The sequence below is a fragment of the Muntiacus reevesi genome, chromosome 1 (assembly GCF_963930625.1).
Source record: "Muntiacus reevesi chromosome 1, mMunRee1.1, whole genome shotgun sequence".
Lineage (NCBI taxonomy): Eukaryota > Metazoa > Chordata > Mammalia > Artiodactyla > Cervidae > Muntiacus > Muntiacus reevesi.
This window is the reverse complement of record NC_089249.1, coordinates 115,245,122-115,261,102: the sequence shown is the minus strand read 5'-3', so window position 1 is coordinate 115,261,102 and position 15,981 is coordinate 115,245,122. Positions and strand designations below refer to the sequence as shown.

The 15,981-nt window shown below is 39.8% G+C and overlaps 1 protein-coding gene across 2 annotated transcripts in view; it reads right to left on the bottom strand.

Moving 5' to 3' along the window:
- The window catches only part of LOC136149253 (guanylate-binding protein 2-like), a 33,842-nt gene that overhangs the window by 14,336 nt on the left and 3,525 nt on the right, over positions 1 to 15,981 (bottom strand). The window contains exons 2-8 of one of the 2 annotated variants that reach the window (XM_065909390.1): positions 13,019 to 13,227; positions 12,406 to 12,533; positions 11,367 to 11,476; positions 7,133 to 7,329; positions 6,548 to 6,790; positions 3,738 to 4,018; positions 2,129 to 2,341 (exon numbers count right to left, since the gene is read on the bottom strand). In XM_065909390.1, the coding sequence (XP_065765462.1) occupies positions 2,129 to 2,341; positions 3,738 to 4,018; positions 6,548 to 6,790; positions 7,133 to 7,329; positions 11,367 to 11,476; positions 12,406 to 12,533; positions 13,019 to 13,208 (1,362 nt within the window). In that variant the 5' untranslated portion in view covers positions 13,209 to 13,227. The remainder of the gene's footprint in view (positions 1 to 2,128; positions 2,342 to 3,737; positions 4,019 to 6,547; positions 6,791 to 7,132; positions 7,330 to 11,366; positions 11,477 to 12,405; positions 12,534 to 13,018; positions 13,228 to 15,981) is intronic. The other variant, XM_065909381.1, reaches the window with a different exon arrangement.

Here is a 15,981-nt window from a genome sequence, read left to right as displayed (position 1 = left end):
GAGTCACCCTAATATTTTACTCCCCTTTGTTCATAATAATAGAACCTCATTTTTTTCCCACTCAGGGCACGTCATTGGCCATGATAAAATACTGCATTTTTTTTAGCCAACCTCCCTGGTAGCTGGCGGTGGCCATAAGATTAAAATTTGGTTAATACCACTTATGCAATGGTATTATATTGGGCTTTTTACAGATCACCTTAAAGAGACTTGATCCAGAGACATTTTCTGTTTTCCCCTTTTCTTCCCATCTGTAATATGGAAAGAATGGGTGAAACTCCAACAGCCATCTTATACCATGAATTGACCTTGAAGATGGAGGCTGGGTGCTAAGGTGCTGGAGCAGAACAGGAGAGTCTGGGAACAGCGTGATTGTGGAATTGTCATAGCAGCCTGGACCCCTCTGCCTTACTTCTTGTATATAAGAGAAAGAAACTTCTGTGTTCTTAAGGCACATTTGTTTTGTTTTTAAATAACATGTGCCCACAAAGATCTAAACAGACATTTCTCCACGAAGACATACAGATGGCTAACAAACACATGAAAATATGCTCAATATCACTCATTATCAGAGAAATGCAAATCAAAACCTCAATGAGGTACCATTACACACCAGTCATGATGGCTGCTATCCAAAAGTCTACAAGCTATAAATGCTGGAGAGGGTGTGGAGAATAGAGAACTCTCTTATACTGTTGGTGGGAATGCAAAGTAGTACAGCCGCTATGGAGAACAGTGTGGAGAGTCCTTAAAAAACTGGAAATAGAACTGCCATATGACCCAGCAATCCCACTCCTGGGCATATACACTGAGGAAACTAGTTCTGAAAGAGACATGTGTACCCCAATGTAGAGTCATGTGTACCCCAATGCTCAATGTAGCACTGTTTATAATAGCCAGGACATGGAAGCAACCTAGATGCCCATCAGCAGACGAATGGATAAGAAAGCTGTGGTACATATACACAATGGAATATTACTCAGGCATTAAAAAGAATACATTTGAATCAGTTCTAATGAGATGGATAAAATGGGCTCCATTGTACAGAGTGAAGTAAGTCAGAAAGATAAACACCAATACAGTTTACTAATGCATATATTTAGAAATTTAGAAAGATGGTAATGATAACCCTATATGCAAGACTGAAAAAGAGACACAGATATATAGAACAGACTTTTGGACTCTGTGGGAGAAGGTGACGGTGGGATGATCTAAGAGAACAGCATTAAAACATGTATATTATCAAGTGTGAAACAGATCGCCAGCCTAGGTTGGATGCATGAGACATATGTTCGGGGCTGGTACCCTGGCATGACCCAGAGGGATGGGATGGGGAAGGAGGTGGCAGGGGAGTTCAGGATGGGGAACACATGTAAATCCATGCCTGATTCATGTCAATGTATGAGAAAACCCACTACAATATTGTAAAGTAATTAGCCTCCAACTAATTAAAATAATTGGGGGAAAACATATGTGCCCAAACCTAATTCTAACTGATATAACCTGAGTATACTGGCACAGAAGCAAAGTTATGAGCCCAGACTTTCCTGTTAGAGTTTCCATTTCAGCTGTACCACTTATTACCTGTACATCTTAGGTGAGTTATTTTACTTCTCTCAGTTTTTTAATTTATAAAATGAGGACACTGATGTCATGTACTTCATATTGCTCTTATGAGGACTGAATGAGTTAAGCTCATTTCTTTCCTAACACAAAATAGGTCTATAAGTGAACTGCTATTATTATTAGATTTGCTGTAAGCTATAATTTGTTGATTGCTGAATACTTTGAAAGAACTTGCTTTTAAAAAAAAAAAAAAAAAACTGCACTAATCCCAGTTATAGACATAGAGTTAGGCCTGAGTAGAGAATTTTTGGATGATAGAATGACTAAATTATTGAATAAATTCTGCAAACGTTTTTGAGGGCTCCCATCTGTGCTTCCAAGAAGCACTACCATGGGATGAATCTGCTATTCATCTCATGGTAGTCTGTCCTATTGAATAAACCCATAGTAGTCAATGAAAGCCACAGGCACCATTTACCCATTGCATTTTTGTTGTTCCCACTGTAGTTTGAAAGAGTCATATCAGCGAGGCCCCAGAAATGGTGATCAGTAGGTAATTTACCTGTACCCCCTTTCTGGGGACCTGGTGGTATTTATCCTTCGGCTCATTCATCTTCTTAATAAATAGATAATAACCTCCTGGTTTAGAAAATGTTCCCTGCTTCACATCTTCATATAGAGGATGAAATATATCATCAATTAAAGCCATGCAGTAATCTGAAGATGCTTTCATGTTCTGTCTACAAAAGTCATGTCGCTTTGCTTCTAACTCGTCCTGTGAGGTGAAAAATAGCACAAATGGTACCATGAGCCATGATGAGGTTGTGAACCAAGGTGGATTACTGGGAAATGCTTCTCCTGCAGAGAAGGTGGCACATAAATATAACACACCTCTCATCATGTTGGGAGATTCTAGAAAACTGTTAGATAGGGTGTTGGTTTAAAAAATACATCTACTTCTCTTTGTGCTTATCTGAAGCCTTTTTCCTGATTTTTTTTTAGCTTCAGAGAATGAGTCTCAAAGCATAAACACTGCTCCATTTGAAACTTCTCTTTTTAAGTCCCTAATAGTTCACCACACAATTGTCCAGTATGGCAGGCCTGCAGAACGTTTCTGGTTCCAGCAATTTGTGACTTAGTGTCACTCAACCTTCATGAAATGAGATTTCTTTGTTAAAACACAGGAAATTGTATCCATCTCATAGATTCCCTGTCAGGATTATATGCAGTGGTATAAAGTGTTAAGCCCAGTGACTTCTCTGTAAGTGCTCAAAAGGGTCAATGATTGGTGGTACGTTGTTTAAAATAATAGTATTTTGGCATATTTTCTCAATATAAGGCTAATGAAGGTAATGGAGATTGTAATGCAGTTAATGTCTGTATGGAGAAAGCCTACAGAACAGCATTTTTACCTGCATTCAATTATAGAAGAGAACTTGCAAGTATCTTTGGTCTAAAAAACATTCATAGTCTGCTGACCTTCACTATTTACTTTCATCAGAACCCTTGAAAGCAGGAAGGTACGATTTGTAAAATTCTACCCTACAAGTCCGGGAAGGGATTGTCATCTGTCAAGTGATAATTTGTCATACAACAATCCTTCCTTAATTTTAAAGAACTCAGACTTGAGTCCTCAAATAGCATTCTAATGATTGATTTCTCTTTCTTGTCTTTCTGAATATTTATTGTCGCTTTACATTAAGCACAATATGTTTTTAGGGTTTTCACAAAGAAGCGAATCCTTCTATATTATTAGCAGGGAATATGAAAGCACTGTGTCTTTGACTAACTTTAAATAAAAAAATAAAGTAAAACAATCTTATGTAAATACAGTCTTACAGTTTACTTGTTTGATTAAAATATGGCACCTATAGGGTAGAGATTAACAGATGAGGATATTCTTAATAACCATAGTTGGTCATGGTACCATAGTCTCCAGGACTAAGGGTAAGAACAGTCTATTCTTTTAGTAAAGAGTGCAAATGAGTACATATAACTGAGGGCTGCTATCCCTGGGTCTGGGAGGACTACTTGTAGCAAGAAAGGCTTGTTCACATTGTTGTGTGGAAGACACCAATACAATATTGTAAAGCAATTATCTTCCAATTGAAAACAAAAAAGAGAAATGCCCAGATTTTTCATCCTCTCATTAACCAGAATAGCAAACATACCGCTAATTTTTTCTGAAACACTTGGTCCACATCCTTGAAAGAGTTCTTCATGAAGACTTCAATGGCCTCTTTCTCACTGGCCCTGTGCAGGTCCAACAGCTCCTGGAGGGTTTCCGTGAGCAACTTCAGCTTCTGGCCCATCTGCTGGTCATAGTGGGCAATGGCCTTTTGCACTGCAGCCAAGTTCTCGGTCTCGGCCAAGGCCAGGACTGCATTCTCCATGCAGGGCAGATCCCCACTGCTGATGGCATTGACATATGTCTGCACCAGGCTCTGTAGACCTATGAAGGAAATTTAAAAAACAGTGACTAAGAGTTAGTGAGACAGAGGAACAAGCTGTGTTAGTTCGGTCCTGAGCATGCAAATTTAATCATTCTGAGTCAACTGATAGTGCACTTTTTGTGCTTTTCAAGTGTTACAAGCAGTAGTTTTAAGAATTTTAAAGAAGAACTGTGATGGGATATTTTGTTATACTCTAAGTTCAGTAGAGTTTGAAGCTTCCCTTTCCTCCTCCTTCCTTCGCCCAAATGGAAGCTATTGGAATGAATGGGTTGGAGAAAGGGTATTTTGCAGACAATATGGTAAGTCTTAATTTTTTCTTAGCCTTCCTGAATCTCCCTTTCTTTTTTTAATGAGTTCCCCCTCCTTTCTCAATTCGAAGTAATATAAAGGTCAAGGAGACATTTTAATTTACACAAGCACGTGTGTGTGTAAATGTAAGTGTACATGTGATGCATCTCACTAGTTCTGGGTCTGGCCTAAATAAGAGGGTCTTCCTAGATATTCTTTCAGCAGAGCTCCATGCAGTGTGAGCAATTCATCCAAGTTTGCCAGGGAGTTCTGGTTTTAACACTGGAAGTCTTACATACCAGGAAATCCCAGCCTTGGGGAACTGGAGTGGTTTGTGGCCCTATAACTACTAGTTCTTGACTACAATAAGATATCACCTCATACTGGTCAGAATGCCATTGTTCAAAGGTCTACAGATACCAAATGCTGGAGAGCGTGTGAAGAAAAGGGGACCCTTGTACACTGTTGATGGGAATGTGAATTGATGCAGTCACTATAGAGAACAATATGGAGGTTCCCTAAAAAATGAAAAATAGAGTCCTCTTATGATCCTGCAATCCTAATCTTGGGCATATATACAGAGAAAACTATTATATGAAAAGATGCATGCACACCAATATTAATAGTAGCACTAAAATAGTAAGGACTTGCCCAGTCACTTTAGTCATGTCTGACTCTGCAACCCTATGGGTTGTAGCCCACAAGACCCCTCTGTCCATGGGATTCTCCAGACATGAATACTGGAGTGGGTTGCCGTACCCACCTCCAGGGGAATCTTCCTGACCCAGGGATCAAACCTAGGTCTCCCTCATTGCAGGTGGATTCTTTACCACTGAGCCACCAGGGAAGCCCATCAGGACACAGAAGCAACCAAATGTCCATCAACAATGAATGGATAAAGACAATATGGTACATATATACAATGGAATGTTACTCAGCCATAAAAATGAAACAATGTGATTTGCACCAACATAAATGGACCTAGAGATCATCATACTAAATGAAATAATCAGACAGTGAAAGACAAATATCACATGATAGCACTTATAGGCATGTGTGCTAAGTCACTTCAGTCATGTCCAACTCTTTGTGACCCTATGGACTGTAGCCTGCCAAGGTCCTCTGTCCATGGGATTCTCTAGGCAAGAATACTGGTCTGGGTTGCCATTTCCTCCACCAGGGGATCTTCCCAACCCAGGGGTTGAACTCAAGTCTCTTATGTCTCCTGCATTGGCAGGAAGGAAAATCAGTACTAAATAATTCAGATCTAAACAACTTCATCCATTCTGGAAAACTATTCCTCCTCCATATATTTCTTTTAGTAAATAACATCTGTTCAAGTAGTTGCTTACGCTCAGAATCCTGGAGTCAGCTTAACACTGCCATATCATTTCTTCCACACACCCACATGCCTCCCATCAGCAAAACGCATGGATTTGACATTCAAAATATGTGAGGATTCTGTTTATTTTGACAGTCACTATTGCCACTATCTTAGCCTACATAGGCACCATTTATTAAAAAATATTGCAAGTACCATTCATCTTCTTGTTGCTTCATGTACATCTCTCCAGCACATTATCTATAAAACATTCTGAAGGACTGTATGAAACATAAATTACATATCTTTACCTCTTTGCCTGTCATTCCTCAAGATCTTTTCGTGGGCTCAGACTTTAACCTCTTTGAAGTCACCCAAACGTCCTTTCAGTTATGGTTCCCTGTACTTACCAGCGTTTAATCATTAGGGTTACATAAATTATTTAAGTACCTTTTGTTCCCATCATGTTGGAATGAGGATTATGCCCAGTGCTTGGTACATGGCAGGCACTCCTAATCAGTGCCTAACTACACATTTTTGCATTTATTAACAAGAGAATTGTGTTAAGCTGAGAGGCAAAGCCTCACATACATGGAATATTTGCCTTTTCCTGACTTTGTCAATAATATACCTCTCCTGGAAGGAAATTTCATAAAAAGGGAGTTGAGAAGTTGGTGCAGAATTCTTGGATTAGATTCTTGTTCTTTCTGTTTGTTCATCTGACTTATGTGAATATTAGATAATACCAGAAATAGTTTTAGTGCATATGTAAAATTCACAATGTGACCCTTGTTGTGTGCTTTCCTTGGCATCATTAGACTCTGTATTTGTCAGAAGTAATCCTCATGCCTCCCACTTCTGTTGTCTACAATGGGCAGTAGGAGAGTCTGGGTAAGGAAAGAGAGTAAGAGGGACTCACGAGGCCCATTGACTGTGATACCGCCTGAGAGAGTCTTGGCCTTGGAATGGCTGAGGATGTAGCAGCAGAAGTCTGCAACTTGTTCTCTGAATTTAGGGTTCAGATCTTCCTCTTGTAGCTGCTCCAGGTGAATAAGGTGCTTCCTATGAGCAGGGCGATCAAAGATGAAGCACTTCTTCTCTGGGAAGAACTTTCGGATACATAACCGAGGTTCATTAAAAGTTTTAGTTTTTTTATCATTTCCTAGAGGAAAGAAAATCAGAGGTTTTACAACTTCAGTCTACTTCAGATATATACCCTTCAACTTTGTAATTTGCACAAGTCCTATATAAAGAGGTAAAAATTACCTAATCATGGATCAGACCCAATAATTAAAGGGGTAGAGGAATGAAATTTCTTTCCTGCTCCAAGAAGGAAGTAACTTAAAATTAGATCACACTGATTTGTCTAAGAAATGTTTCATTTCCTCTAATAGAACAGCCAAGATAACAAAGTTATAAAATTATAATTTTCAGCATCTACATTGAAATGGTCATTCTGATACTGTTTTCTCTTTTTTTTTTCCCAACCATAAGTCCTAGTAACCTTGCTTTAGCTTCAGTGAATTTTCCAGGTACTCATCAGCAGTGATGGGCTGTCCATCTACTTCCAGTTCCAGGGAGAAATCTCTCAGAGTCCACACAAAGTCTGGAAAAAAGCTCACAAAGTTGGCTGAGTCTTGGACCTCATGTTTATCAGGTGAGGATTTTGCCCTGATTCGACGTGTCAGCTCTGTCACATAGCTGGGATTCTAACATAGGAAAACTGCAGAAAAGGACTAACACCTTTTATGCTATACTATTCCCCAAAGCTTATCTAAAATAATTTTTCTTAATTAGCTCATTCATTCATTCCACAAACATTTATTGAGCAGTTACTCTAAACCAGGAATTGTCCTAGGGACAAACAACATTGTGATGAGACAGAAAATGCTACCATCTACATTCTAGTGAGGGCTTCCCTGGTGACTCAGAAGGTAAAGAATCTGCCTGCATTGCAGGAGACCCAGGTACAATCCCCAGGTTAGGAAGATTCCCTGGAGAATGGAATGGCAACCCACTCCAGTATTCTTGCCTGGAGAATTCCATGGCCAGAGGAGCCTGCCTGGTTACAGTCTATGGGGTCGCAAAGACTCAGACACAACTGAGTGACTAACACACACACACACACACACACACACACACACACACACACACACATTCTGGTGAGGGGGGACAGATGATAAACAAGTAAACAAAAATATAATAAACCTGAGATTTTGAAATAGTTGCCTTGAAGAAAAATGAACCTCAGCTAAACTTTAGAGAATAACTGTGTGTATCTGTGCATGGTGCTGGTTTATGTGGTAGCTCAGGTAAGTTCATTCTGAGGTGATCATTGTGCAGAAATCTAAGTGAACTGAGAGAAGCTGCCATGTACTAATCCACCAGAGAAATCTCACTGGCAGAGGAAATAGCTCCTGCAAAACCTCAGAGGGGAAACCGTTGAGTGTGTCTAACACATAGCGGGGAGGCCAGCGCGGCTAGGGCAGAAGTTCTGGAATAGCTAGGGTTCAGACTATGTAGGCACCGTAGGCCATAGAAAGTGTTTGAATTTTAATCTAAATTTAATGGGAAGGCACTGAGAAGCTTTAAATTGAGAGGGGAATATGACCTGATGTTTGTTTTTAAAACAAAAACTGGCAGGTGTTTTGCCTATGAGAGGCAAGAGAGAAGAGAAAGAGAAGGTTAGGCAGTTTAGAAGATAACCCAGAGGAAAGAAGATGGAAGCTTAAACTGAAATTACCATTGAAGAAGTGGTGGGAATTAGCCAGCCTGGGCAAATACCTATGGCAGGAGAGCTGACCAGACTGTGAGTAATAGTTTGTAGGAAATAAAGAAAGCAATTGCCTAGGATAAATACTAAGCTTTTGATCCAACAATCTCTATGAGTGCCATGGAAATTTACTGTGATGTTGAAAGAGTGCTTCTGGTCAAAAATTTAAGACTTTTCCAGAGATAATCCCACACACATATGGACACCTTATCTTTGACAAAGGAGGCGAAAATATTCAATGGAGAAAAGACAGTCTCTTTAAGTGCTGGGAAAACTGGTCAACCACATGTAAAAGACTGAAACTAGAACACTTTCTAACACCATACACAAAAATAAACTTGAAATGGATTAAAGATATAACTGTAAGACCAGAAACTATAAAACTCTAGAGGAAAACATAGGCAGAACACTCGATGACATAAATCACAGCAAGATCCTCTATGACCCACCTCCCAGAGTAATGGAAATAAAACCAAAAATAAACAAATGGGATTTCATTAAACTTAAAAGCTTTTGTACAATGAAGGAAACTATAGGCAAGCTGAAAAGACATCCTTCAGAATGGGATAAAATAACAGCAAATGAAACAACTGACAAAAAATTAATCTCCAAAATATTCAAGAAGCTCATGCAGCTCAATACCAAAAAAGCAAACAATCCAATCAAAAAGTGGGCAAAAGAATTAAGCAGAGATTTATCCAAAGAAGAGATACAGATGGTTAATAAACACATGAAAAGATGTTCTACATCACTCATTATTAGACAAATGCAAATCAAAACCACAATGACGTATCATCTCATGCCAGTCAGAATGGCCGTCATCAAAATGTCTACAAACAACAAATGCTAGAGAGGGTGTGGAGAAAAGGGAACCCTTTTAGACTGTTGGTGGGAATGCAAGCTGGTACAGCCACTATGGAGAACAGTATGGAGTTTCCTTAAAAAACTGGGAGCAGAAGTGCAATATGACCCAGTAATCTCACTGCTGGGCATACACCCCAAAGAAAGCCAAATTGAAAGAGACACATGTACTCCAATGTTCATTATAGCACTATTTACAATAACTAGGACATGGAAGCAACCTAGATGTTCTTGGCAGACGAATGGATAAGGAAGTTGTGGTACATATACTCAATGGAATATTACTCAGCTATAAAAAGGAACATATTCAAGTCAGTTCTAATGAGGTGAATAAAACTGGAGCCTATTATACAGAATGAAGTAGTCAGAAAGAGAAACACAAATACTGTATATTAATGCATATGTATGGAATTTAGAAAACCAGTAATGATGATCCTATATGGAGGGCAGCAAAATAGAAACAGATGTAAAGAACCGACTTTTGGAGTCTATGGGAGAAGGCCAGGGTGGGATGATTTGAGAGAATAGCATTGAAACATGTATATTACCATAGGTAAAATAGATGGCCAGTGCAATTCAATGCATGAGACAGGACAACCAAAGCCGGTGCTCTGGGATAACCCAGTGGGGTGGGGTGGGGTGGGGTGAGAGGAGGGAGGGGAGGTTCAGAATAGAGGGACACGTGTGTAACTGTGGCTGATTAATGTCAATGTATGGCAAAAACCGTCACAACATTGTAAAGTAATTATCCTCCAATTAAAATATATTAATTTTTTTAAAAAAGAATCCCCCATATATTTCTACTTCAATAGTGTCAGAAGCATGATATTATTCAATTCATTATAGTCACTTAAATATTTAAGACTTTTGTGATGTTTTTGCATGTTAAGTTTGAGATGTTTCTTACACATCTAAATGGAGACTTGTAATCAACTAGATACACAATTTTGTACCTGAGAGTGTGGTCATGATTGCTCATACAAATATTATGGTAACTGACATGGTGCTAGTAAAAGTCCGAGGCTGGATGAGATGGACTAGCAACTAAGAAAAGAAGAACAGAAGCCCAAGAATCAAAGAACTACCATACTTAAAGGCCAAGAAGAAGCTGAAAGAGAACATGAGTTTTAGAGGATACCAAGGGTTTGGCAATGGATATTGTAGGGGAAAGTCATCAAATATGACTGAAGTTTTGTCCATTGAGATGGACCCAGACAAATGAAGTACGCTCACCCTCTTCTCCATCTTTGGAATGTGCACTGCACTTGCCTTCCCCATGCTGGAAGCTGCACAAGGACAGAGCCTCCTTGAGATAGTAATGTGGTACTAAGACCATCTGGACTGTGTACTCACCGGGTCCAGCTTAGGCATCTAAAAAGACTTTTAAAATTTGACCGGTGGATGTGGGAACATGTTAGTCTTCCGGTCACGTAAGAAAGGATACCTAAGTAAATTCCCTTGCTTATTAAACTTACCAGCTGCCAGTCTCAAGTGATCTGCCATTCTCTTTTGTCTCTCCTTACTGTCTGGGTGAGCTTCCCAGGTGGTACCAGTGGTAAAGAACCCTCCTGCCAATGCAGAAGACTTAAGAGACATAGGTTTAATCCCTGGGTTAGTAAGATCCTCTGGAGGACGGCATGGCAATCCACTGCAGAATTATGGCCTGGAGAATTCCTTCGACAGACGAACCTCGTGGGCTTACAGTCCTTAGGGTCACAAACAATCAGACGTGACTGAATCGACTTAGCGCACACACACACACACACACACACACACACACACACACACACATGCTGTCTAGGGACTGGGGTCAGCTTAAGATTACACACAGGAAGACCCTGAGGAGATTGTGACCCCAAAATATGAACTCAGATAGGAGGCATACAGAACCTTGTGCAGCTAAGTGTCTGAGGATGATGTGTGATCAGAAAGGCGTGGGCTTCTGGTGGTGACTGAGGTAAACAGGGATGGTGAGCATAAACATAATGGGGTTCATTAAGAAGGGGACTCCTGAATTCTTCTGCAGTGGACCACCACTGTAACTGGTGACAAAGTGAAGCTGTTCTTTTCCTGATTTCATGTTGTCTATTCACAAAAAGGATACTGTAGTTGGTCCATGGCCTGCTGATTGATGGTTCCTATGCTGTTGTATACAAAGGTGCTGCTCAGGAGAACCGCCAGGGCAAAGATCCAGGAGTCATTCTGGTTGTCTCCCTAGAAGTCATTGGAGAAGCCACACCAAGTTACTAAGAGCACATGATTCCAGTTCAGATGGACAGACTCTGAACCCAGCTGTCTCTATTTGGAGACACATTAATCATTTCCCTATGCAAAGTTTTATCCATATGTACATGATTTTAAAAACATAAAATCAATGGTGTAGTGAAATTTAAATAAGACTTTATATAACTGCATATGAACGTGTAAATCAAATAAGCACTTGATCAGGTAATAGAATTCAAACCTATCTCCTGAACTGTGATTATGATTTTCTGTTCCCATGATATGTCATGATGAAGCACTTTTTAGACAGTAGTTAAAATGTACCCCTTTAACAAGAGTTTTCTAAGACTTCTAAGAGTAGTGATGTATGATCCTTTATGAACAAAGCTGTTGTTATCAGGTCTTATACTCTGCTTCTCTCACTAATTGTACAGCTGTGGATAACACTATTTCCACCATCTTTCTGGATTCTCACTCTGACAAGTGAGACATATTTATAAATTTTCCAGTTAGGTTTAGACACACCTTCAGTAGCTTTATCAGAATGTTTTCCTACAATATGAAAGGAAAATGACTTTAAAAGTCATTAGTCATTATTTTATGAGTTACAAAAAAATATCAGTGGGTCTTACTGACCACTCTCAATGCTTATATGTGTGGCTAAGATATGCAACAATTCTTAAATTAGCCCATTATTCTTATACTTAGCGTTTAGTGCTCTCACATAAATCTCACTTTGGATTGCTTCAAATTGTATTTGAGGTCAAATCTTGAGCACAAACCAGTAAATAAAATAAAATAAAAATATAATACATTAATAGTATATATATATGTGAAGTACAATTCAAAGGGTGGGAAGTGACAGTGCAAGAAGGGCTACTGATTTGACGTAAACAGGATTAGAAGATTTGTTTCTTTACCTTCTCCACATCCCCCAGGCCCTCGGTATCAAGCAGAACCAGAGCGTGGTCTGGCTTCTCGGGATGAGGCATACACCACATCCAGATGCCCTTTGTATGTGACTGCACCGTGGAGCCCAGAGAGAAACCTGCAAGAGGGTGTGGGGAAAAGAGAGGATGGATTTTTAATAGCAGGTGGGTTGGATCTGGAAATTGAGAGTTTAGTTAATAAAATCAAGGTTTAAAAAAATAAATGAAAGCATAATCAATATTGATCTTAATTATGAGAAAAAGAATTTAGAACATTCAGTACAAACTGAAATATTTCTATTACCTTAGAGATCATTATAAGCTTGATGTTAATCCACATACATTTTAGTAAATTTCTTATTATTAACTATGCTAATTTCATCTGTAACTACCGTACTCCTTTCAGAAAGGCATGTTTATTCTCTAAAGAGGAAGTTAAGGCAAAGTGGGAAGAAAGAGTCGACTCTTGTCCTCCAGCACAGGATGAATGTTAGAAACCCATTCCTCCCAGGCCTCTCACTTTCTCTCCTCACATCACTGTGCTGCGTGCTGGGAGGGTGGTTGGACAGAAGGGACTTTCCTGGGCTCTGCCCATGTCACTCACCCTTGTTCTTCCCAGCCAGCTTGTTCATCAGGTAGGACTTGCCCGTGCGGTAGAGGCCCACGATAGCCACCACCACAACGGGCTGCCTGATGGCAGACAGGATCTTCGCAGTTACTGGATTAACCACCAGTCGCCCATTGATGTTCTCAATGAGGCACTCTGGGGCTGGCATGTGGATCTCTGAGGCCATGTCCAGGGTGTCTCCTGATCTTCAAGGGAAGAGACGGCATGGAAACCAACATTTAGTCAGTGAGCTGAGTGAGAACTCAGTTAGTACCAAAATTTGATTTTCTTTTTGAACTTTGTTCCTTGCGTGCTATAAAAAGCCCCATGGCCTCTTTAAGCTTGTCCTGTAGACTAGCCCACTAGTTCTCTTTAAAAATAACTTTATTTTGAAGGAGCTTACCCTTACACAAAATCATACATTGGGTACAGAGAACTTCCATATGCCATTTCCCCAGCTACCCTATTATTAATATCTTATGTAACCACAGACAATGATTGAAACAGGACTTTCATATTGAAACAACACTATTAACTAAGCTACACACTTTCCCCCACGTCATCAGTTTTCCTTTTGCCCAGTTGTTTTCCTCCTAGCTTTCCCTTTGTTCCTAGTGTCCTTTTCTGACCCAGGATGCGATTCAGGATCCTTTGTCGCATTCACCCATTACCTTTGCTTAGGCTTCTCTCATCATTGGCCGTTCTTCATCTTTATTTTGTCTTTCATGGCATTGTCGTTTTAGAAGTGTATTGGCCTGTCATTTTGCAAAATATCCCTCTGGGTTTTTCTTATGGTTCCTCGTAATTAGATTGAGGTTATATTTTTTCTTTTTTTGGCAAGTATGCCGTGGTTGTGATGTTCTGCCAGTCTCAGTGTATCATATCAAAGGTTGTGTGATGTCTATAGAAGATACTCTGGGGCTGTGATGCTAACTTTGCTCACTTACTTTAGGTGTTGTCTGCCAGATTTCTGCACTGTAAAGTCACAATTACTTCCTTGCAAGTTAAAAGGTTAACACTGGGGCATATATTTTTGAGACTGCAGATATATTCTCCTCAAAGTTTCATATCTTTTTTTCAGTGCTGATTTTAACACTCACTAATAATGATTCTTGCTTGTAACAGTTATTACTGTGCTGCTTGACTGTAGGCCTTTTGTACTTCACCATTCCTTCAACATTAGCTGAGGTTCTACTTCAAACAAGAGCTGTCCCTTCTTCTCTATTTTTTACCCTCATTTAATTATTTATTTGTATCAGTGTAGACTCATAGATATTTATTTTATTTTACTCTGTGAGGTTTAGTACTTTACTACCATTCCCTTGTGTCTCAGCAGTAAAGAATCCGCCTGCCAAGCAGGAACATCAGTTTCGAATCCTGGGTTGGAAAGATCCGGGAGAAGGAAAGAGTAACCTCCTCCAATATTCTTGCCTGGAAAATTCCATGGAGAGAGGAACCTGGTGGGCTATAGTCCACGGGATCACAAAAAGTCAGACACAACTTAGTGACTGAACAACAACAACAAAATTGTTATTTACTTATTGCTTAATTTGCCCCAGATTTGTTCTTTGAGAGCTTCTTCAGCCTGGCCCCGGGGTGATTTGGCCATGCTTCCGTCATATTCTAAGCACTTTTTTACTTTGTGGCACCGCAAGGTATTCCTGGTCCATCTTGTTCTTTGCCTGAGTCAGCTCTAGATCTGACCATTTCTCCCAGAAACCTGATTCTTTTCTTTGGATAACAGAACTGTGATGCCAGGATATAACACTAGGTGTGCACCTTACTTCCAGGTCCCCTCAGTGGGCCAAATAAAGAAATACGTATGTGAATACTAGCACATGTAGATACATCTATATTTACTTCTTTCTGTATACAACCTTAATTTCCTGCTGATGTTTTTAATTGGAGGATAATTGCTTTAAGATGTTGTGTTGGTTTCTGCCATATAACAGCATGAATCATTCATAAGTATATATATATATCTCCCCTTCCTCTTGAGCCTCTCTCTCACCCCACCATCCCACCCCTCTAGGTTCTCACTGAGTGCCAGGCTGGACTCCCTGTGTTATATACTGCTCATGCTTCTTATTGCAGTTCAACACAACAGGAATTACTCAAGCTTTACCTTTCACCTCCATACCCTGACTATGAAAGCCACAACTATTATTATCATAAATTTGCTTATGTGCTCAGTCCTAGTATATGTATAAAATAATTTCAAAATTGCTAATCTATATCTCGGTGACAAATAGATTTACTAATTAAAGTGCATTATTAAGATACAGTTATTTTTGTCTCTAGCCTAATATATATAGCTAAAATACTGTATTCTAAAATTCTTAGATTAGTTCTTTCCTTCCTCATCCTCTTGAGCTGTTAGTTTATTCATTTGTAACACAGTCAGTTTCATTTGTTACTATTTGTGCTTCATTTAGGACTCCCCCACATCTTGGTTGGGCTTCTGTTGTAGCTCAGAATCCTCCTGCGGTGGGAGAGATCTGGGTCAGTCCCTGGGTTGAGAAGATCGCCCAGAGAAAGAAATGGTTACCCACTCCACTATTCTTGTTTGGAGTATTCCATGGACAGAGGAGTCTGGCAAGCTACAGTTCATAAGGTTGCAAAGAGTCGGACATGACTGAGTGACTAACGTTTTCACTTATTTCACATCTTGGTTTATTTTAGTATGTAATTATTTTTTGAGTATGTGAAATATTATGTAGTTCTAAGAGTCAAAGCTTTCCGAAAAAGTGAAAGTGAAAGAAAGTGAAGTCTCTCAGTCGTGTCTGACTCTTTGCGACCCCATGACTGCAGCCTACCAGCTTCTCCGTCCATGGGATTTTCCAGGCAAGGGTACTGGAGTGGGTTCCCATTTCCTTCTCCAGGGGATCTTCCCGACCCAGGAACTGGACGCAGGGCTCCCGCATTGCGGCAGATGCTTTACCTTCTGCGCCACTAGGGAA